The 23,678-nt window shown below is 38.9% G+C and overlaps 1 protein-coding gene across 5 annotated transcripts in view; it reads right to left on the reverse strand.

Annotated features, from left to right (window-relative positions):
• SLIT2 (slit guidance ligand 2) overlaps window positions 1–21,842 on the reverse strand; it is a 388,661-nt gene extending 366,819 nt beyond the window's left edge. For 4 of the 5 annotated variants that reach the window (XM_035293962.3, XM_078367432.1, XM_035293960.3 and 1 more), the window contains exons 1-4: window positions 19,778–21,842; window positions 17,015–17,086; window positions 15,796–15,867; window positions 4,878–4,949 (exon numbers count right to left, since the gene is read on the reverse strand). In XM_035293962.3, coding sequence (XP_035149853.1) covers window positions 4,878–4,949; window positions 15,796–15,867; window positions 17,015–17,086; window positions 19,778–19,956 — 395 coding nt within the window. In that variant the 5' untranslated portion in view covers window positions 19,957–21,842. Of the gene's footprint in view, window positions 1–4,877; window positions 4,950–15,795; window positions 15,868–17,014; window positions 17,087–19,394; window positions 19,525–19,777 lie in introns of those variants that run through there. The other variant, XM_078367433.1, reaches the window with a different exon arrangement.
• Between the last annotated feature and the right edge of the window lie 1,836 nt (window positions 21,843–23,678).

Genomic DNA, 23,678 nt, shown 5'->3' on the forward strand with positions numbered 1-23,678 from the left:
GAAGCAGGAAACTATGGCACCTGACACCTCTAGAAGCCCACACTTTAATCAGAGCTGGCAGAAATTAATTCAAGAGAAATTTGTACACGGGCTCCACTGTTGTATTCTACTTTTATGGTTGACTCCAGGAAACCTATGAGACTAAATCGACATCCGAGAACTAGGGAGTTAGTTTTATATAAGTATAACATTTTATTAAACGAAGGTATATTTTGCTTAGGTGAAAAATGGATCATTTTGATTGTGCTGTGTCTACTAAAACCCTTCAATGCTTAGGAAACCTAGGGGGATCAAACATTTAATTGAGCAAGTTATCCTTTAAATTTAATTTGGTTCTTCACTATTTATAATGCTGTCCCAAAGATACTATTTGCTCATTCAAGTTACAAACCTCTGAGCCCAACAGAGATTTAATTCAATACATTAAACACTTAACGAGAGCTTCTAAAGGTCAAGCCTTATGCTAGACCCTGGAGATATATATTTTTTTAATTTCATAATACACATCTAACTAGCATTTACATGCATTATCATAAAAATAATTCTAAGATAATTATTGATATGTATAATAATGGCTATATCTGCATAGTGAGATAACAGGTAATTTCTACTTCCTATTTTCTATTTTTTTCTTATTTTTCTGAATCATTTTTACAATGAGCATGTGTTGCTTTTATAATGATTAAAGAAACAAAAACTAAAGCTCCTTCTATGGCAGTGTTGGAAAGGAAAATAAACAGAATTTAATTATATATTGGTTATGCTTAACAAATTATTGCCTTAATAAAAAATTAAGTTTTCCTCTTTAGAAAGTCCCAATTATTATAGTTATCAAAAACAATTTTGAGAATCTGAGATCCTATCTGACAGATAATGAATTATGACCCGGCCAATGAAATTAAGCAGTCAAAATCTATTTGTCTCAGGTAAGTATTCACTAGGCCATAAAGAGTGTCCTTGGCCTTAAAAATACCATTCCTAATGTTAGATAATTTAGTTGCTCCAAACCTCACTGGGGAATAAGGAATGGCATTTGAGAACCAGAAATAAAAGTTTTTATTCAAAGAAGTAGAGAAAATCAGTCACTGGGACATATGCAGTTATTTTTATTTGTTTGTTTAGTTTTGGTTTGGTTTGGCAGACATAAGTGAAAAATGGGCTTCTATAAAGTGCTTTGGATACTTAAGCTTATGTTAGAAGCCTCAGTAAATACAATGTACTCAAAGAAATAAACCAAAAACCACAAAACAAATATTTATAACCAAATGCCTAACCACAGTACTACCAATGAAATTCCTCTCTAATTTGCCCAAATTAGTAGTCACAAACTCATCAGAGAGTGTGAGTCAGTTACTCCTAAGCTTCTTTTAAGGTTCACTTATTAGGAAGATTTGTACACCGTACTCATAAATTTCAATCAATCGTAATCAACTATTTCAGAGTTTACTGTAATCTCTTCTTCAGTTAACCAGCTCCACATTTCTTTAAAAATAATTTTCTCTACTCTTAGATTCATATTAAAAATGCAACTTTGATTTTGGAGGAGTAAAGGGGAAGATAAAGTCTCTGTATGAGTTAAGAAAACTTCATGCTGACTTTTTTTTTTTAACCTCTAACCTATCGTCCCTTATTTTAGTTTCCCTTTACTTACACTTTCCATCTGTCAACAAGTGCTTGTAATTTTATTACACTGTCCTGTAGTTTATGCAGAGTTGGTATTATTTTACAGAGTTCTGTTAATGGACTGGATAAATGGTAATGCTATTTAAACTAGTCTCCTACTCCAACAAACACAGCTGCAACTGTACTACTATTTCTGAGCAAACATCTTGACCTGAACATGTAGTGCTCTCTCAACCCGTCCAAAGAGAAATTGGAGCAGACAGCAAAGGAAAAGCATATTTGACCGCTAGCAGCAACCAAGCGTGTCAAATCATAATTCATATACAATGCACCCTCCTTTTCTTATATATTGCAGTTAGAGTCCATGAAAAGCATGTGTGTTTCTTCCCCTGCCATCTTATTTTCAGCCACTCGTCAAACAGTGATTATTTATTCCAAAGCTCAAAGGAAAGCAACGCAATGTCCAGTATATCAAACTAGCTTTAATCTAAGCAAACAACACTAAAAATCAAACTTTGGTAAATAAACTGTATATTAAACTGGTAAACTCTTTTCATTAGCGATATATCTGGGAAAACATAGTATTAAGTATGAATAAAATATACAGTAACTAAGAAAAGAAAGAAATCGAAATATCAATTCGTATCTCAAAACAATCTATGCAAAGGAGGTAAATCCTACATTTTTTTTAATGAGTTCTGCATATAGTATGTCTCTACTGCATTATACAGTATGGGCAACCATGGCTTGCTTTAGAACAGGAAAGTATTTGAAGTATTTGACAGTAAACACACACACACACACACACACACACACACACACACACCAAGGAAAGTATTTGGATGTTTTATGTATATATAAATATATGTTATATATATATAAAACAATCAAATACTTTCCTTGTTCTAACATTTTTTCCCACTGTCAAAAATTCCACCTTTTGTTCTGTCACTTGTCCTTCTTGTGAAACAAAATTTGTTTTTAAATGAGCATTATAAAGGATATTGTGTATATAGGTTTGTGTACAGTTTCTCATCTCCTAGTATATTTGCTTCAGGTGAGCTACTAGGCATCTGTATCACATGAAGACAACCTTAACTTGCACCCTTGCTTTTCCTAATTACACCAGCTTTTAGTCAGCTTTACAAGTGTTTGTTCCTTTGTTTATTAAAGACTTACAAGGGTAGTTGTTTAATTTAATTAATAATCACCATCATAAACACATGGCCACATGCAGCTTATAACTTAACCTCTCAAGAGAAATATCACTCTTAACAATTTGCCTAAGTCTAATTCAGATGAGGCAACAATAAGATTCCTGAATTGAGTATGCAAATAAAAATTCCACCTCTAGTTTTCTATGGGCATCCAGTGCCTAAATGAGATGTCAAATCTCAATGCTAAGCCATCAAGCTATATAATTTCAGAAACCGAAAAACATTCACATCCCTCTTGCAACTAGTTCCACCTAACAAACACTGCTTTAGCTGTTATTACTCCCCAGGACAAATCCTTTGAGCCAGAAAGACACAGAAAAAAATCTGAACCCATTTTCCAGCTTCCTGTTTCCCCATTTTCTAATATGCATTTAATTAATTAGAAAATGTTGTCATAGGTTTATGAATTCTGCTCCTTTAATTCTCTTAAAGATTTCAAGTTTTTTAAATATAACAGCTGCATAAAGTTATAAAATCATAACGAAACATAAAATCTCTTGGTCCTCTATGTGACATCGTCAAAGAGGCAAAATGTCAAGCAGAATATAATTGGCTGATCGGGGATTCTGCAATGGGTTAAACCACATGAAAACTGGGGAAATTAATCCAAGTCAATTCCTTGAAAATCCCTTCAGTCACCAATAACTAAAGCTAAAAGTGAAATACTATCAAAATCAATTCTTTGACCTTTTTTAGAAACTAAGCACAAATATTTATATATACTTCTCTGATATGCATGCATATATTCTTTATAGCAAACCTACATCCAATTTCCTTAGTAAAAATAGTTCTTAGATCATTTTTGTTAAAAAGGCAATTCCAAAGTTTCTTTATTTGAGTTTTAAAATTTACCTAAATTGGCCCAATTGGACAGCGGGGAACACAAAAAAGAAGAGAAAATGTCAGTTGATTCCGGCTATCCTTAGAGAAACAATGTCATGAAGGACTCCAGAGAGAGGATCTAGTATGTCAGCTGGGGAACATGGCCCTATAATAAGGTAATGTTGTTAAGGTTTCAGGAGGACATAACAAAGATCCTGGCTATCCTGGGGGGTGAAGGGTGTGGGAGGACAGTCCTCCTTCTTCTGGAATTGATAACCATATTGAACTAGTAGGCCACAAAGTCAAGTTTAGAAAAAGAAAATATGCTCACTTTCTCTACAAACACTAGCATATGGGACTTCCCACCATCCAGGTGGGGGCTCTTGGAGCAATTTACTTTATATATCCCAGCAGTTTTTCCACAATATGCATGTACCTCAATAATCATTGCTATTTATTTTTCCAAACCTTTGAAGCTTATCTCCCATCTGCACAAAATCATGCATATGGCTGAAAATCTCCTATTAAATGCTTTCAAAAATGTGTTTTCACTATTACACATTAGGTCAGTGCAAAAGCATTCCAGGGAGGAAAAAGTGATTCTCCCTAATACTCACATTATGCACCTTTAAGGAATTACTTCCTTTAATAGTCTATGACGTATTTGATATGAAAACCTTGCCATACAGTCATTCAGATTGCAGAGGCTAAAATTCTGGCTTTAAAGGAAACATTTAAGAGGAAATTTACAGCCCTATTTAAATACCTTATAATAATATTTTTGGACTAATAAACACTACTACTTGATCCCAGAAACAATACCAAAAAAGCTAACATTAAAAACCCTCAACTTTACAAGAACACACTGCCAACTTCCTCATACGAGGAAGCACAGTAGCAATTTTCTCACTTCAGAACTTAATCAAAAGTTTCCTTTAAAAAGTAGGTAAATCTCACCATCATCACATCACTCCCTGAAAAAATAATCCAATTACCATAACACATACATAAACCACTAAATCCTAACCAAATAAAACACCTGGAACCACTAGAAAACAAGTCATAAATTTCCCAAAGAAAAAAAACCACAAACTTGTAATCCATTAATCTATTGGTGAATAGATTCCAGGAAAGCACACAGAAACAGATCCAAAATGCATTTAATAAAACACAAGGTACTACCCAAAGCAACAATATCTATTTGTGTCTACTTACAGCCTGTATAGCTTCGCAGTCCCAAGAAACAGCAACTCAGGAAACAGCTGAAGGTGATTTCTATTTAAACGCCTTTTGAGAAAACAAAAACAAAGCTTATGTTACACAGAAAATACCCAACAATGAGACTGTGATTTGGTAGTGTCATGCCTCATCCTGTATTTCAGAAAAGAATGAAATGACATTCAAGAGAATTCAAGCATTGCAAATCTAAAGTTGGTTACACCTTTTGTTACATGACTCTTTAAAGCAGTTTTCCATTGTGCTTACTAAGATGATGATTACTGGGGTCTAAACTCTAAACGCAAATCCTGTGCAACATCAGTCAACCAGAATATACACAATGATAAAGGATTTTTGTGACTCAGTCTTAGGCGCCTTAACTAGGTGACTTCAATATTTAGCAGAAATATCACAGCAAATGGTGTCTACAATAATTCATACACAGTCCCAATTTGCCTGAAATTTCAGCCAAGGAATTGTGAAGAAATGAAAATTTGAATTTTGTTAGCTTTTCATTTAGTTGGGAGAAAGAAAAAAAAAAAAAAGATGAGAGACATTGTCAGCATGATTTGTCCCACAGGCAAGATCAGGAGGAATACCAACCCAGAGTTCAAACCTCAACCCACAGCTTCCAACCCTTAACTGAATTTAAGGTTCAGCATTATAACTATAGTGGTGTCAAATCTGTTTAAGTAATGTTTTAAAATGTGTATGTAAATTGGAATGTTTTAAATGTTTTAGAAAACAGTGTGATTGCAACTCTAACTCAATTTAATCCCTCATGCTTCTAAGTTCTTCTGGGCTATGCCCACCTATTAAAGTGGGCAAACACTATCTCTGATGTATTCATATCCCAATCCTATCTGTTTTAACTGTACAATTTAATATTTGATTTAAAATAACTGTCTATTTCTCTGCTTTTCCCAAATCCAAATAAAATTATAAAGAGCTGATGTGACATTTTGCACTCAAATGACTTAGAAGCTGCTTAGCTCGAGAGGAGCATAGATATACAGTACAGCTTCTGCATATAGTTCCAGAAACTAATGTCCCTCTGAGGAAACCAGAGATAGTTCTTAAGTTTTAAAAGGGACAGGAAAAGAGGGCATATCAATCTTGACATATTGAAAAGGTCATTGGGTAGATGCAAAATTACCCTTATTTAGTCTCCAGAGGACCGAAATGGGCCCCAGGTTGGTAACTCCTAAGAAATTCGATTATGGAGAAGACCTTTCTAAGAATTAGTGATTAAGAAACGGAAACTCTCAACTCCTTATCTCAAAATGTATTCAAGCAGAGGCTATGATTTTTTTCGAAAATTATGTAATTTTAAAAAATCCTGTTTGTAAATGAGAAGCTAGACCAGGTAAACTTCAGAATTTCTTTCAATTCTAAAAATTGCCATGAAGCAATTATGGCACCATAACTTTCTTTATATGAACTCAGAAAGAAGTTGATCATTTACAGAAGCATTCTAAGCACTTAATAAAATGTATACTAATAAAAAGGTGTGCCAATACAAGTAGGAGCGAAAAGTAAAATTAGTGGCAAAAAAGTGAATTTACTTCCCACTTGTATTAATTTTTTGAATGGAGCACATAACAAGGTTAAATTTAAAGTCAAATCAAAAGCTTTTATTTGCTTTTATTTATTTGTTCTCTGCTAGGTATGGTTCTGAAGAAGGGGTACTTCCAGAGTCTAGCATTATACAATTTCAATGACATACAGATTGTTACTTTGTTATATTTGCCTCTAAAAATAGATTACAAAATATTTGTAACAGTGGTAATGAGAATTTTTTCTAGGAACCAACCACTCTTGAAAGGACCTCCATTGTCCAGAGAGCCAGTTCTAATTTCTAAAACAACAGAAATGAGCTCTCATGATGTGATCCAAACCACCAGATTTACCAGCCTCATTTGTTATTCTCTAGCCAGAGCAAGTATTCTCTGCAAGCCCCTAGGCCCTGCAGAGGCAGTTCTCTTTATGGAGTATTTCTCCTTTTCTCCAAATGGTGCTTTCTTACATTCTCTGTGAACCTTCCCCTGATTCCTCTACAAAGTTAGTGCCTCTCTTGGCTGTGTCCCCATAGTATTTGATAAGTAAGAATCCCTTACACTGTGAAATATTTATTCATGTACTGGTCTCTTTCCCACCAGACTGTGAGCTAGCTCTTCAAGCATAAAGACTAAATCTTTGTATTCCCTCCCTTCTTCCCTGGCACTTAGTAAGTTTTGAACCATATGAAAAGCCAAAGAGAGCAGCTTGCTCTCAGTCAACATTTCCTAATCTCTGGCACTTAGTAGGTTCTTAGGAAATGCTGAATGAGAACAGATTGCTCTCTTAGTATTTTGAAATATTTCAGCAGGCCCTAGCATTTACATTTTTTGTTAAACCAACATTCCTCTGGCACACTTCCTAAGGCACCTGCCTTGGGTTTCATGCCACTCTCCGGCTGTCAAACCTGCTTTCACATGCCTCAGACAGGAGTTTCCTCCTTTCCATTCCATCAACATCCTTGGTGATGTGATTCTCAATATCATCTAGAAGCTGGAAGGAATTCAGTGTATTTAAACAAATTCAGATATATACACGAGTAACAACTGCTACCAGCTTTCTTGTTAACGGGTCTACATCAGTATAGCATCATATACTGAGAGAAAGTAGATTTTCAGATTGGATACAAGAAGTGCTTTTTTTTCTTAATTACTGTCCTTTTCTTATTCTCAGTGGTTCCTAATGCACTGTGAAGGTAATAGCTAACACCTGTTCCTAATTCACTGTGCAAGGAATAAGCCTACTAGGTGATGGTCACTATTCTGAGAGGTTTACACAAGTTATCTCATTCACTCTTCACCACATCCCTGTGAGTAAGTACAATTCTGCTGTTCTGGAGAGAGGTACAGAGTTGAAAGACATAAAGCTAGGGACTGAATGCAGGTGTTGTGACACTAAAACATACCCTCTGAATCACTCTTGAAAAGCTACAGCCTAAAGATTCCTAAACAATAATTCAAAATAATAGAGTGCTGAAACCTTCCTTTTCACCTATTTTTCCTGAGGCAAACATAGCTTTATTTGATCCATTTCGTCAGTATCTATGAACTAAGCAATGGGAAAAAAAACCACAAAGTTTTGTTTTTTAAAAAAAGCTACCTCTATGTTCAGCTCACAGTTTTAGACACCGGTTGAAAATTAGGTATTTTAAATTTGAGAAAAAATGAAAATATATATGAAGCATTCTTCTCTAAATTCAAGTAGTTTATCATTATTTCAGGAAAGTTATTATGAGTGATCTTTATATGTCTAAACCCACCAGATACATTTCTGTTTTTAGGATGAGACGAGGCAGTATCACACAAAAAGGACAGATAACAGTAAGTGATGTGATAATACAGATAGAAAAAAAAAAAACAGTGTAAGTTTTCTTTTTATTTTCTTTAAAGCAGTGTCAAGACAATTTTGGCTCCACTTTTTCTATTCTCTCTTCCATCCACACTAAGGTTAAATGGTTATACAAACATTAAAATAAATGGCGAAACTTTCAAAATATTAAATAAAGAAACAAATTAAAGGATATATTCTTGCACAATTGCCAGAAATTAAATCTTTAAAGTAAAGAACATTTATTTAAAATCTATATTTTAAGGACTATTAAGGTACATAACAATTACTAAACAGAGCTAAAGTAGCCTAGCTTCTAATGTGACAGAAAATTTCTTAACAGCTTGAAGATGATTGTGTCAGAATAAGATCTCTAAAATGATAGTTCCAGAACAGGAAATGGCATGCAGTGAATTAAAGATATCACAGAGAATTATTTATGAGAGCCAACATAAATTAGCTGGGTTAAACAGACCAGGTGAGCCAATTATCATTGTTCAGAGCACAGACATTCAATGGAGTCAAGGAGAGACAGAGATACAGTGGTATCTAAGTCTTATGTCATCACCCCTAGATGGAATCTGCCCATAAGATCCCAGAAATGCTTGATAATTCTCTATCTGGCAATTCACAGTTTCAGAAAGGTGTTTAATGTATGTCTCTGAGATACTTTCTCCCAGGGCAAAGATGAGAAGGGATTCCAGTAACTGTTTGCTCTGTGCTATCAGCTATTTTTGAGTTTGACTTTCAGAGGAGTGAGTGATCTTTCTGCATTGCACAAAACACCACTGGCCTCTAAAATACTGATTCTTAACAACCTCAATTTGAAGGGCAGCCTGAACATATTGACAAACACTGTTTTGAATTATTATCTGCCAGCTGCATCTGTGACTCTTGTCCTTTAGCAGAGGTTATAGTCTCTTATTTTTGCAACTTTCATCTCAATTCAATTATTGTTCACAACCTTTCATCTAATTCAAAATGTAAAATGAAAACATTTTTACCAAAGCCAGTGAAATTTTGTACTCCGTATTTACATGTCACTGTAAATATAAGGTGTTTTTATCAGGGTGCTAGTTCTGTAATAAATGCTGCCTTAAAGCCTACCATTTCTAACCTCCTATTCCTCCTACATGAATGATCAAGTGTAAAACTATTTAGCCTCCTCTTTTGCCATCTTCTCTGGTAAATTGACTTCTCTTACAAAAATATTTTTATTCTAACACCTTTAAAGCAAAGATTCTAAAATTTATTTTGTATTATGTAAATAAAATAAAGTTTACATTTGTATCGGTGATATTAATTATAACTTAATTCCTTGTATTCTTGCTACGGATGCCAACACTTATTAGCAAAATATTGCTTCCTCTTTTGTCCCCTTACTTCTTGGTATTTCTCTACATATTTGGAAAGACTATGAGAAACACTCTGAAATAACTGGAGAATTGTTCACATTTTCTTCACATCTCTTCTGTTGACCATATACTATGTTAGGAAGAAATTCTTTTAATGTAAATATGATTGTAAAAAGCGAAATGAATCATATACACACTTTAGCAGCTAAGATAATATAATTCCTAAACTCAGCTATTGAGAAACAAGAGAGCTATGTTGAAATGCAGAATAATAATTTTTTAAGTGCTGTATGCATAGCATTTCATGAAGCTATGTACATTATCTTACTACTATCACTATGAGATATAATGATTATCCCTATTTTAAAGATGAGGAAGCTGAAGTTTTGAAAGATAAAGCAAGGTGATCAAGATCCCTGAGTAGAATTAAAACCAAGGATTTTCTGATATCCCTCTTACTTAATGTTTCTGATTTTAAAAGGAGGAAAGGGAGCTTGTATCTGGTTAGAAGCATAATCAACAATACAACCAATGAGTGTTTGCCTGGTATTCCACGGGACACCAAGCACCAGCAGATAAAATAAGATGGTGACGAACAGGGATTTCTAGATAATTCAAACTCTGTGCTTTTACTCTAGAACTTCAAACAGTAGCACAGAGCCAATGCTCCAGAACTGTCTGTCTGTATTCAGAACTGTCCGTCTGTATTCACAGTGTATGGACGTTGTAGGGAAGACATCCAAATAATTTTCTGTAAGTATCATCATAAAGCAACATTGATGAGATCAAATCATAGCCCCATTATTAAGCTTTCATTCTAAAGGCATTTTCATCAATACTCTTTCCAGTCCAGCAAATAATACTTGGTTTGAAAAAAGGTAAGGGCAATATATATGACGTCCATGTAGAAATGTTTCTCTTTCCATGTGAAGTTGTGAAATTCAGTCTAGAAGACATAATTCAAGCAGAAAGGTATCCAAAAGAAATGAGAGAGGGAATTAAATGTAAAATATTTGACATTGGCTGCTTCCACAAATACATTGTAACAGTGCAAACTCAACTACTCATTTCAGTGGAGATACAAAGGACACAGCATCCAGCAAACACTGTCACAAAAGAGGACCCAAAACAGATGTGGGAAAAATAAACACCCTCGCTGCTTCAGAATTTATAAAATGGTCCACAAAGAGCGAACAGGCCTTCTCAACACCATTCAACTTTAAGGCCCATAAAAAATGTTGCATGAGAAACTCTCTCAGATGGATTCAGTGTTCTGCTAAACTTGTAATAGTGCACATGGATTAAAGCTTTCTATGACCAGCATTAGTAAACCGAATTTAAAATCAACCACATTGCTTATAAATAGGTCAACATCATTGGCATTTAATGGCTATTATATCTTTTAGAAAATTTTTATTTTATGCTATCTGCACACTCAGCCTCTGTTACAGAGTTTGATGTGTCCTTTAAAGAGACTTTCCAAGAAAATGACTGCCATGATTTTAAACTTGTGTGGAAAGATACCAGAAAACAATTCTTTTGAGATGGGCTTGGATTCTTTTCCAAGGAGATTAGCACCGTTAGATTGTCATTGTGTTAATAAAAAGTATGTGTTATGTGTTGCCTATGAACTTGTCGGATTAGTCAGAAGAGACTAATCCTTGATGAACAGAGAATATATCCAGATCCTTGATGAACAGAGGATAAATGATGCTTTCTTTCAGACCTGTTCTACAACATATTCTCTACTTGAACTCATGTGTAAAGACCTACAACAAAAACCCTACCACAGCATACTTCCTCAGCCTCACTCAAACTGTCTGTCCCATGCTTAGGAGTGGCATGTGTATGCAGGGGGAACTAATTCAGCATCTCCTTAAAAAAATGTGTCTTTTGCATGCCATCTTATTAGAATGTAGTATTTAGTCAAACATAGGCTTCACTGTAAAGAAACTTAGACTTCTCTAAATTAAAAATAATATGTTCTTTATATCAACTTGGGGGAAACCTTAAATGTCTACGTTAACAGTGTGACTGTCCAAGATTCCTTACATGGCTTTATCATAATATTTTCAAAGCTCATTTTCAAGCAAAAATGAGTATCAAATGACAAAGCCAGTGGGAAAAATGTCATTTCAAACCCAATTATATTAACACTAGGAGAAGTTAAAGCAATATTTGTCTTAAAAGCACACATGTACCAATTACTAGTGGGTAAAAATGAACACTCCACGTGCTTGCCTTTATTATTTTCTCAGTTTCCTTATTTTAAGTGTATTTAAGACGGTTGTGATGTTCACACAAAGCCTAATGTCCAAGATTTTTCACAGTATGCTACTGATTCTTACCAACGTAACCTAGGCATATATGTATTTCGCTTTTCAGTCTTGGAGTGAATAATAAAATGTCCTATAATAACCCTAAAAAATTTCAAAAACTTTCTCATACCCTTGCATTTGTATTATCAAGGAACTTTCAAAAGGAGATTATTTTCACTAGTGGAACCCTGACATGGCCTGGGTCCCCCTAAAAGGCCATAAAATAAAAGTGAATGACTACAGTATATAATCCCATAAACAGTATGTGAACAACATGATTTTCCACAAGCCCACAGAGTTGCTGGGTTCCAGTGTTATTTTTTTGAACCGCTAAAACATTATGAGGCATCCAAAAAAATCTCAAATTAATAATTTTGCGTGGAAAATTTATTGCAGATATACATAGGTATCTTTCTTGAAGTATAAAAAGAAATATACTACATAAGTGTCCTGATTCTTTGCTACAGCTTATTTGTAACTTATTTTTTCTGAATTTCCATTGAATTAACTGGTCATCTCGGTAGAGTACACTTCATTTGAACAATTTTTTGATTAAACAGGAGACCTGCTAATTGAGGCACATTCAGAAGGCTTCATTTTCATCCCAGATAAACAGGTAGCGCTGGCAATACAGAGCATCCTAGGAAATATACCACTGCACATGTTAGGTCTGAGAGTGCAGAAACAAACTGTCAAAACAGAAAATAATGTGTGCTCATGGTATGCAGGCATGATTACAACTTCGTCCTTTTACAGTGATGTATAACCACATTCTAACAATGACGTGTCATCTCATCTTCTAAGAGAATAAAGGGAATGGGAGGGAGGTGTTAGTTAAAGAGGTAAGAAAGAAAGAAATGAAAGGAGAAGAAAGAAAGAAGGAAGGGAAGGAGAGAAGGCGGAAAGAAAAAAGGGAGGAGGTGTTTTACTATTAACTTGTTCTTGACGTTTATCTGAATATTTGGTATTTCATTCACTCTTTGAAAGAAAAACACTATCTTTTATAGCTGTGATGCTTTGATTTGCAAATAATGACTTCACCATTTCATGATACAATTAAATTTAAATCAACAACATGACTGTTTCTTGCAGATTAAAAAGCTGAATTTTTAAAAAGGTGCAGATCTTTATCTTGTTTTCAGATTTGCCTTTTCTATAGATCAAGTTAAAACTCCATCAACATAAAATAAAAAGAAAAATGTGTGACTATGAAATAGTCACAAAATGTAATTTAGAACTGTTTTATCATTTTAAAATGAAAATGACTTAAAACCATAAATTACACACGAATAAAATTAATAATTTTATTTTATTTTATTCTTCACACAAGAAATTAAAAAGTTAAATCTTGATTCAGTGTATAAATGGGATTTATAATATAAACCTAATTTTACACCTTTTTCATAATTCAGAGTTCCAATTTTAAATTTCACAACTAAATTGTTAAAAACCCTATAAATTTACACAATACATACTTAGAAGTTAATCTATGGATTACTCCTTGCCTCTCACATTGTCTCTTGCAGCTTTTGAAAAAGCAAGCAATTTTTTGATGTCAATAACACTTACTAAAATAAAGATATATACCACAGACCATAGCAGTTTGATTATGGAACTCTCTGGATAGTTTCGGGTGAGTTTTTAGTTTTTAAATCAATACACTGAACAAAATTTAAAATAGTTTGTTTCACAATAACTTGAATGCATTCTTTAGCAAACCTGCCTTGCCATTTAATGTATTTAAGAATAAATAAATATTTGAAAAGTATATCTACTATGTTTCTAAGAAATGGTTTTGAATTCCAGAGTCCCAAGGAGATGAATTGGCTGTCAGATAACAATGTGCTTCCATCAGATGGACTTGGCAGTTGTAAACAAAAGGAATTTTCTCAGCTTTTCCTCACAAATATGAAATATTTGCTCTTGGCCAACAGCTGGGGTGATTTAAAGAAGTCCTGCATATATATTAGTTTTCATTCAAAATTACAAATCCTCCTCCCACTCTGAAACATCTGACTTAGTCTTAGTAGAACAGAAAAATGTTCTGAGATGAAGTGACATTCCCAGAGGAAGGAAAAGTCAAAAAATAGTACCTACTTACAACTCTAATCAAATTTCAGAGCATATAGCATCTGGTTAATAAGTTGTAGGAAAAGTTAATTTATTCAAGATGAAAGTTCAGACAATGCTCTGAAGTGACTTGAAAAAGAATGAGAAAGTTTGTTTAGTTCTAATATTCCTGAAAATATTTAAAACAACAATATTAACCAAAATAGAGACTGCATAATAAAACCATCAAAACTCCTTCAAGGATTTGGAAGTTAAGAACCAAACTCAAGATACTTTCCTGTGAAAAGGAAAGTATTTTCTTTCAATTATTCTTGAAAACACAGTAAATGTTTAAATGATAATTTATCTATTCATTTTACCAAATATTTAAATTATATTGATACGTTTTTAAATAAAATGGATGAAAATCTCTGCATGTTACTTACTAGGAATTAGCTATTCATATAGTCTGTGAAGGAGATCAAAGAATACATACTTTCAGAGTATTTTTTATATATTTAGAGATAGGCTATGAACTGATAAACTTTGTTATGAATGCTACCAAATGTTTATTACTATGTTTTTATTTTCCTCTAAAATTAGTTGAAAGTAGTGATCTTAAATTTATTTTGAATTACGCAATTATAGTCCCTGTGTTGTAATATTTAACATAGACAAAGATTAATAGTAAAATAAAGTAGATCTATTTCTGTGTTTTACTTGAGGTGATAAAAATATAGTCTACATATTTATAAATATCTTGGAAGGGGACAAACAATTTTTCTACTATAGGCAATTACCAGGAATTAACTTCTCCCATTTTGCCCAGTGAACCTGAATATGTGTTGTGCCTAAAATGAACATTAGATTTCATTATTTTTTGAAAAAAAACTTACTTTTACTTAAAGTGATTGTTAAGATAGGCTTGAAACCTTATTAAAATCATTGTTGTTGCTTTTTCTAGAGCTTTTACTTGCCTTCAAAATGCAAACATATTAAACTTAAATAATCTAGACATATAATTCACACTTCAAATTACAAATTCTGTAATTTATCTTATTGCAGATAGAGGTTTTGTCTTTTGTAGATATATACTGTAAACATTTTTTAAAGTCCTCAAGTAATATGTAAAAAAAAAAAGAATCTTAAAATCTGGAGTCTACATTTACTTTTCTTGGGGAAATTAAACAAACAAACTTTTAATGTCCACAATTTGATAATGCAGTTCTTACTTTCATAATCTTTAGATTATTTTTCCAGAAGATATATTTTTAAAGCTAGTGTAAAACAATAAAATGAAACTGTGAAAAGTAGCTATTAATAATGACAACGTTTACCACGTTACATATCAAAAAGTAAATATCAGTAAAACCTAAAATATTTCATCAAATGTCAATGATGACACACAAAGCATCACCATGAAAATAAAAATAATGATTGGCAAAACTCTCTTCCCTAATGCACCATTAATGCAAATAAAAGTACCACCTTTCATTCTACATGAGCAAATAAAACAAATCAAATGAACAATAAGAAATGTTTGTACGTGTTTAAGCATGAAAGCAATGATTATCACTGAAATACGTGTCTCAGGAAAACAAATCTGTATTTTTGAGCTTCATTACAAGTTAAAACATTTTATTCAGAAACTCTATTTGTCATAAATTAGTCTGAAAATCACTCATTCAACCTCCTTTTTCTGCAAATTTTCAAAACCTAAGATATGAAATTGAAGACATGATGCTTGGAATTTAAGCATTTTTAAAAACACAGTTATGTTGTCATAACTTTGGAATTGAAAATACTTACAGTCTTTCCAGTTCTTTAAGATCCTGGAATGCTCCTCTTTCAATGGCGCTAATCTTATTCTCCATAAGTTGACTGAAATGCAAAATACAACATGCTTCTTAATGTTACCACTCACCATCTGAATATATTTCAATTCAGCAACTGAAAACTTAACCTCTTTCTCTTTATAGAGTTAAATTTTGCTCTGATTTGAGATCCAATAACAAGTTTAATAATAACAATATATCTGAGGAAACTCATGGAAGCGAAATAACAGTGTCCGCATCACAAATTGTAATACAAATGCAGTTTCTCATGAGATTTACTAGTCAAAACTCTTACCCCTAAACTAATAGTGTGTCTGAAGAGTAATCCTTGACACTGAAGCTTTGATAGCTTTTTTTGGTACACTGGTTTTTAACTTAACCAAAGAATCAAAATACAGTAATTCATCATGCACATACTTCAATTCTGACATGGATACACATCAGCAACTGGAATAATTTGTAATGACCAAAATGTGTCTCTTAAAGCTTAGAACACTGAATGCACAGTGGTCAAAATAGTATGGCTATTGGCATGTCAATATTTACAATCCTGTGGGCAAAAACAATTTAACATTACATTGACTCTGAAGTGGTGGTTTACTCACAGCTAATTTAACCCACTAATTAAAGAAGTAATCATATTGCAACAATTTTACAGAAGCTACACAGATATAAAATATAAAAAACTCAAAATATGATTAATGTATCATTATAAACACTTTCTCCACCAAAAACTCGGCTGTAAAGTTTGAATGCTTGAATTTAAAGCTTGAAATTAGATTTTTTCAAAAGAATGAATATTTTTGTTATTAATAATAAAATGCAGATCCACTTAAATTTGTTTTAGTTAATTTCCAATCCTAAAACTATTAAATATTGCACATTACTTATTCATTTTGCAAAAACAATTATTCAACATTTTTATATGCATAAGGCACTTAGGGTATGGTATAACAATGAACTGAGGTCATTTCTGGATTATTGGTTCTATGGCATGTTTCCAATCTTAAAATAAAAGTTCCAATTTTTATTAAACATTGTAGTACAATGATAAACACACAAAAAAAGGAAACCATGACCTTTCTAAATTTTTTATGTTACAGTCATCAGAATAGTTATAAAAACTGAGATCAGTAATGATTCAAAATATGCAACCTTAAAAAATTATTCAAAAACACAGAGGAAACACTTACAGAACTCTTAGGTGTCTAAGACCAGCAAAATCTGTCTTCGTAATTCTTGTGATGTTATTTCCATTTAAATCCCTAAAAGAAAAACCAGAAAGTGAAAGTTCGATTTTATTTATATGTTTACCTGCTTAAAGTAAAATTTAGGGTAAATCACAACTAAAAGTTAATTCAATTACTAAAGTAGTGTACAAAGTATGAAGGAAGAATAAAAGGATAATCTTTGAAAGGATATTTTTTAAATGACTCACCACGTTTACAAAGTTCATTCTTGCTGACATATGACAAGAAAATGAGGTGGTTACATTATCACCAAAAAGTTCTCGTTTGTTGTGTTTTGTGTAAAGGAGAGTGCTTTCCATTTGTTTCTATAAGGATGTGTATATTAATTTCACAGGTATTCTGCTATTTTACTATAACCGTTAGGCAGACCCCTCCCAAAAATGTTCCCTTCAAGAAGCTAAATGCCCAATTTTCTCATACTATTCAGGAAGATATTTGATAAAAGTTTAGAACACTATCCTTAGGTAGCATGGTGGCAAAACTTCCTAAGGCACAGAAAAAAAATTAGTGCCATCAAAACAACTGCACTTCAAAGACTTGCATTTATAGGCATTTACCTTCCAACAATTCTGTTTGTATAAAAACTTAACTCTTCATTTGCAGTTCAGGGAATCCCGCTGTGATTGTAAGGGAAAACTACTAGCAGGAGCGAACATGAAAATAGTATTCAGGCCCTGACATTTTTGTTCAGATTTCTGCACCACTTTTCCTTTTAAGAGTCATGATTTCCCTTTCTGGCATTTCAGGTCAAGATCTAAACTTGCCCTGGTTCCAATCATTTCAAGTAAAACCAGGCTTTAGTGTGCTTTGAATGCTCTTCATAGAAGTAAGTTCTCTATCACCTTTGACTCTGCAACATCGTGTTTGAAATCTGTATTCAAACTGTTTCCATGATAGAATTTTACAAGCTAGCACCCAGTAAACTATTTTCTGAAAACTTTTAGTGAATCTCTCATAAGGATGTGTATTTTTTCAAGAACCTGCAACTCAATTGCTACGACCCCTCCCCTCCATCATCCACCTACCCAAGTGCATTCCATTTTGAGTAAGACACGTTAGTGTTTAAACTTTAAACTGTCCCGAATGGCATGAAGTGACAAGTGCTAAGAGAATTCTGCGTGGCGTCTCTTCCTTTCTCCCCAACCCACTTCTCCAGGTTGAGCGGAGTACCTTTCAGTTGTTCCTAGGATTGTTGGGCTACTCGATATAAGGTGAATCTCCACCCCACCCCCAACCCCACCCTACACAAATGAAGATCGAATCCTGACAAGACACCCCTAGTAAAGCTCCGATTTGGCCAGCTGGTAAGGAGGAAGAGGAAGCAGTAGGGGTGACCTAGTGAGGCTAGGGATAGAAGATCCATCTGCAAAGGAAAAGAGAACTCCACTTGGGCCTTAAAACTGAGAGCGAGGGAAATGGGTTAGATAAGAAGGGCAACTAGAAGTGCAACGGGCTGAGCGGGTGAAGACGTGCGGGTCGGGGCACCTCCTCTCCATGGCCCAAAACCCTCACATCCCGGGGGCAAGCAGGCCGCGGGACAAGTCCAGACGCGCTGGCCCCCGCCAGCCTAGCCCAGCGCCCTTCGCTGCCTCCGGGCCCACACGCAACCGCGAGAGCGGAACGTGCCCGGGGCGGCCGGACTGGAGCGGGGCGGTGGCCTCGGCGTTCACAAAGAGAACGGCCTTCATGCTCCACTTCGCTGAACTCTGGAAGCGCCCCTCCAGGAGCGCGTGGGCCGTCAACACAGGGTCTGCATTTACTTCTTCATTAGAGACTCGCAGAGACAGGAAGGCGGGGACGTCTGCGGGCAGCGGACCGCGAAGAGAGGAAGGCAAGGGAGCTGCTGCCACGTGAAGGGGAGCAGAAACTGCCAGAAAGGTGGCTGGGGGCGCAGGGGTTCGGGAGGAAGGGCCGCAGGGGGCAGCCAGGCGTCGCGGGGTCGCAGCAGCGATAATTCCCGGTTGGGCTGGTTCCGGTTGCAGAACCAGCACTAACTTCGCTTCACGGATGGGACGCAGTCCTCCCGGCTCAGTCACCCGCGGGGACAAGTCCCATGGGGCCTAACGCCGTCTTCCCCTTCCAGGAGAAGTGGGGGGCGGGGGCCGTGCGCGGCTACTATGCGAGCTGTCGCGGTCCTGGGCACCCTTCTTCTCCGCAACCTGTGAGAAGCACGCCCAGGCGCTCCATGACCTCTTCTTCCTACCCTTCGCCCCCAGGAGGGTGACACAAAATCCGGGAGCGCAAGTTTCTCTCTTTTGAGTCTCCCTGCTATCCCCTCCGCGCCAGCCTGCGACAGAAGCGGGGACTGGGCTCTGGAACCGACCTGGAGTGCTGGCAATTGCAAGGTGACTCCGATTATGGAGTCTGGAGAACAAAGTGGCATCTCACTTGCTCCGGGCATCCTTCAGTACTTGCCCCTATCTACTCGCTCCCCAGCCCCAGAGAACTAGCCCACAGGGAGCTGCGGTGGCGGGAGGAGAGCAGGGGAGGGAGACCTAGCGCAGCTGCCAGAGGACCCACCCCTACTTGGAGAGTGGCCCTTCCCTGGCCAGTACCCTCCCGGAGAGATCAACCCCAGGATGCGCATGGGGGAAAGCTAGCGAGGGCTGCCCCAGGCACAGGACCCATATCTGCCAGGTTCCTCCAGTGGAGGCAGGGGTGCACCGCCCGGATGGGAAGAGGGGAAGACGAAGAGCGCATACTCACAGTCTCTCGGTGTTGCGGGGTATATTCCTGGGCACGCTGCGCAGCGCCAGCCCGTGACAGTCCACCGTGCTGCCCGAGCAGGAGCACTGCGCCGGGCACGCCTGCGGTGCCACCTTGTTCAGGATCGCCAGCACTAACCCCAGCGACAGGGACAGCATCTGCCAGTCGACGCCGCGCATCTTTCCCCGCCGCCTCCTTCCTCGCCGGCGCTGGGGGCTTTCTTTAGCTTGCTACTCCGAAGGAACCGCGCAGTGTCTGAGGCCCAGTGCCCGGCGGGGCTAGCAACCCAGAGTGCCAGGGGAAATGTGCACAAAATAATATGGAACAAGGCAGTAGAGCCCCCACAGGCACACGCCTCCCACCTCCCTCTCCACCCTCCTCTGGTAGAGCAGGAGGTCCTTGGGCAACTTTAGGTCCTGAGGATGAATCGGCCTGGCCAGGGCTGCAAGGAGACCCCAAGAGCAGCAGAGAGGAGATCACGCGTCTTCTGTCTCCCAAGGATGAACTTGGCGGTAAAAGAGCTGGGGCTTCCAATGGCCCTGAAGGTGCAGGGGCCTGTTGTGAGGGGGAGGGCGGTGATCCCACGCACGCTTCTGCAAATCCGATGCCAGTGGAGAAGGTACGAGGCAGAAGACGGGTGCTCAATAGGTATGATGGTCCCGATCAAAGTGGGCTCCCGGGGCTAGAAGGCGCGGGAGCCCAGCGGGCCCATAGCAGAGCGCACGGGGCAACTGGGCATGGCGCGCGGGGGCGCACGGGGCCGACGCGCAGTCCTGGGGGCGCAGGGCTCGGGACTGTGCTCACTCACGCGGCCTCTCCCCCGCCCTCGGCTCCGCCGCAGCCTGGACCAGTCCTCGCGGTCTCCCGACAGCCGAGGATGGTTTACAAACACACATGCACTTCGCTGAAGGATGTCTAGGCAATCCCGCCCCCGGCTAGGCGTCCTTGGCGACGCTCTGCACCAGGACCTGCCCTGAGGTCACACAGAAAAGAGAAAAGGGCAGTCGGACCACCGCAGCCGGGCAGAAATGTCCACTAGTCAGTACCCCGGTGAGGAAATCCAAGAGGCCAAGTGGAGGACAAACGCTGCTGCGAAGACTGAATGGGAACTGACTGGGGGCGGACTTAAAGGGAGGCAGACCGGAAGGAGTGCAGAGGCAAAGGCCAAGGTTGGAGGTGTCCGCGTCCTGCTGGGGCGTACTGGAGAATGGCTCGGTGGCAGGTGGGCGGGTGGGATCCGCTACTCCGGGCAGAGCCGGGCGGCAGCTGAATGGCAGTCGTGTGTGCGCGCGTGTGAGCCCCGCTCGTCTCCCGGATACGCCGCAGCTCCTCGGCAGACACCTGATGGCAAAGGTAGAAAAAACCAGAGCTGGGTCCCGGAGGGTGCAGAGCCAAGGCCGGCCCTGGGCAGTCTCCCACTGGTGGTTCTTCCTTCACAAAGTACAGCAACTTTTCCCAGGCTTTGAATCCCGTCCCGCAGGGCCACAGTGGCGGTCCCCTCGCCGGCGTCGCGACGCCGCCCGGCTCCTGGCGCTGCACCTGACCCGGCGGCCGCAGTCCTGGGCAGTCCTTCTCCTTCCAGCCCCTTCCCCTCTCCCGCTGCAGTCCTGGCCTCCGGCTCCGGGGAGCGAGGTGGGGGAGAGGGAAGGCGACGACTCAGAGCTGGGACTCGGTGGCTCCGCCGACTCCGGAGCCCCTGGCAAGTGTCTAAACAATAGGACGGACGCAGCAGCCCAAGTCTCGCTCGGCTGGAAGGAAGGTGGGTGGTGGTTGCAAATGGAGTTGTTCGCTGGGGCTGACTGGCGCTCCGCGCAGCCAAACAAAAACCCGGCCCGCGCCTCCAGAGCCGGCTGCGAGCCCCGGGCGCTCCCTTTTCTGCTCAGCACTCCCGCCGTGCCCAGAAAGCGCGGCAGCTTCGGCCTGCGCCCGGACGCCTCCGCGCTCCCATCCCTCGCCGCCGCCTCCGCCGCCGCCTTCTTTTTTTTAACCACAGTCTGCGGCAGCCACCACCGCCGCCTCCAAGCTCCGCCGTCCAGGCGCTTACCAAATAAATAACACCAAGTCCGAAGTTGAGCCGGCGCGGGCCTTATATAGCCGCCCGAGCCCCCGCCCCTCTTGCCCCGCCCCTCGAGGCCCTGCCCCGCCCCCTGGCTGCGCTCTGGGAGCCCGCACCTCGCCGGGGAGAGGGGAGAGGTGAGGCTGGGGCTGCTAGCGCCTGGCGGAGGCGGCGGCGGCGGCGGGCGGCGCGCGTTCCCGTGCGCCCCGGCTCGCCCCCTAGCTCCCACGCCTGGGCAAACTTTGCCCGAAGATGGAGGCTCCCGAGCCCCAACCCCCAACTCCCTGGCCCCAGAGGTGACCCGGGCTCAGAGATAGTCGTTTGCAGTGGGAGAATGGGGAGAGGGCGGCTTTGAACGCGGCTCATAAATAAACAGCCCTGCCAGTGCCTCTCCTGCAGCTTTTGCCACGCGATCCTTAAGGGGGCTGCTCACTGTTTGCAGCGCAGCAAGAGACAGAGAGACAGAAACAGAGAAATTATGTTTTAAATTTAAGAAAAATCCGACCGAAATAGATCTGCCTGCGCTTACAGACACACACGTGTATTTTGGGGAGCTGAAAAGTTCAGTTTTTGCAAGTTGGAAAACAGCATTTTCAAACCTTCTTGCTTGACTCTCTATCTCCAAACCACCCCCTCCGTTTAACCCTTCGTTTGTAGGCACGCACTTAACCACACCATGGTCAGTGGATGTCTTGGATATACAATATGCCCACGCTGCCAAAACTCTTAAGGGCTTGAATGTATCTGTGTGATTTTTACTCTCTTAGGAGAGAAAGGAGGGGGAAAAATAAATCCCTGGCAACACACATTATACCAGAAGGTTTTCTTTATTTCAGGGCAGTTCTGGATATTCCGCCCCCCCCCCGCCCCACTATGTTTTGAAAGATAATTTCCTTGTTTCTTCTTGTCTCTTTAGTGCGATGTACGTCTGGCAACAGCTTCCTTTCTCACCCCTTTTCCCCCCAGCAAAAAACAGTGTCACTGTAAGTTTGAAGGACATCTGAATGACTCCACCCCTCCTCTTGGATTTAAATACTCATCATCTTGTTGTTCTTCCTCCAATTTCTACTTTAAGAAGCTTTCACCGGAATTTGTGCAAGTCCTGGCCTAATGCCAACCTCATATTGTAGTAGTTATTTGTATAATTATTAGCAGCTTCCTTGAAAGCAAGGCTTGTCCAACTCTGTATTTCCAGCATCCATGCCTGGCACATAGTAGGTTCCCTCATAATTAACCAATTTCTTTAACTCAGGAATATATTCAACCTAAAATCTCTGCAATATCCTCATTAACTTTTTTCCTAGTTAACATTTTCTAAGATGTCCTTTCATAATGGCTACTTCTACTTATCTCATTTTGCCTGCCTTGGAAAACTTAAGCCTTTTCGAGGACATGCCCAAAGGCAGGGTACCATCTGATAACTGAATTGGAACTCTTAGGATTACTCATTTTAATGCCACAGATTTATATTGCTCTATTCTTTTAAAGCCTTCAAAACATTTGACATTTATTAACTCATTTGTCCTTCTAGATTTTAGCTTAAAGGTCTGTTATGTAACTTCCTTAAGGAGGAGAAAAAAGAAGTCCTTGTCACATTTTCTTGTAAGGAAAATGAGATAAAGAACAAGTACCTGTCATTGAGGAAGGAGCTCCCCCACCCTCCAAGTGATTTTTCCTTAGTGTGTACCAATAAATTACGTGGTTAAAATATGGTTACTGCTACACTATTTTATTTAATTTCACAACTTTAATACCTTGTCAGCAAGAGTTATTTGTACACCACAGAGAACTGCTGTACCTTATTTTAATTGAAAGAACATATCCTGTATTCCAAATAGTTATAAA

Source organism: Callithrix jacchus, chromosome 3 (assembly GCF_049354715.1).
Source record: "Callithrix jacchus isolate 240 chromosome 3, calJac240_pri, whole genome shotgun sequence".
NCBI classification, from domain to species: Eukaryota; Metazoa; Chordata; class Mammalia; order Primates; family Cebidae; genus Callithrix; species Callithrix jacchus.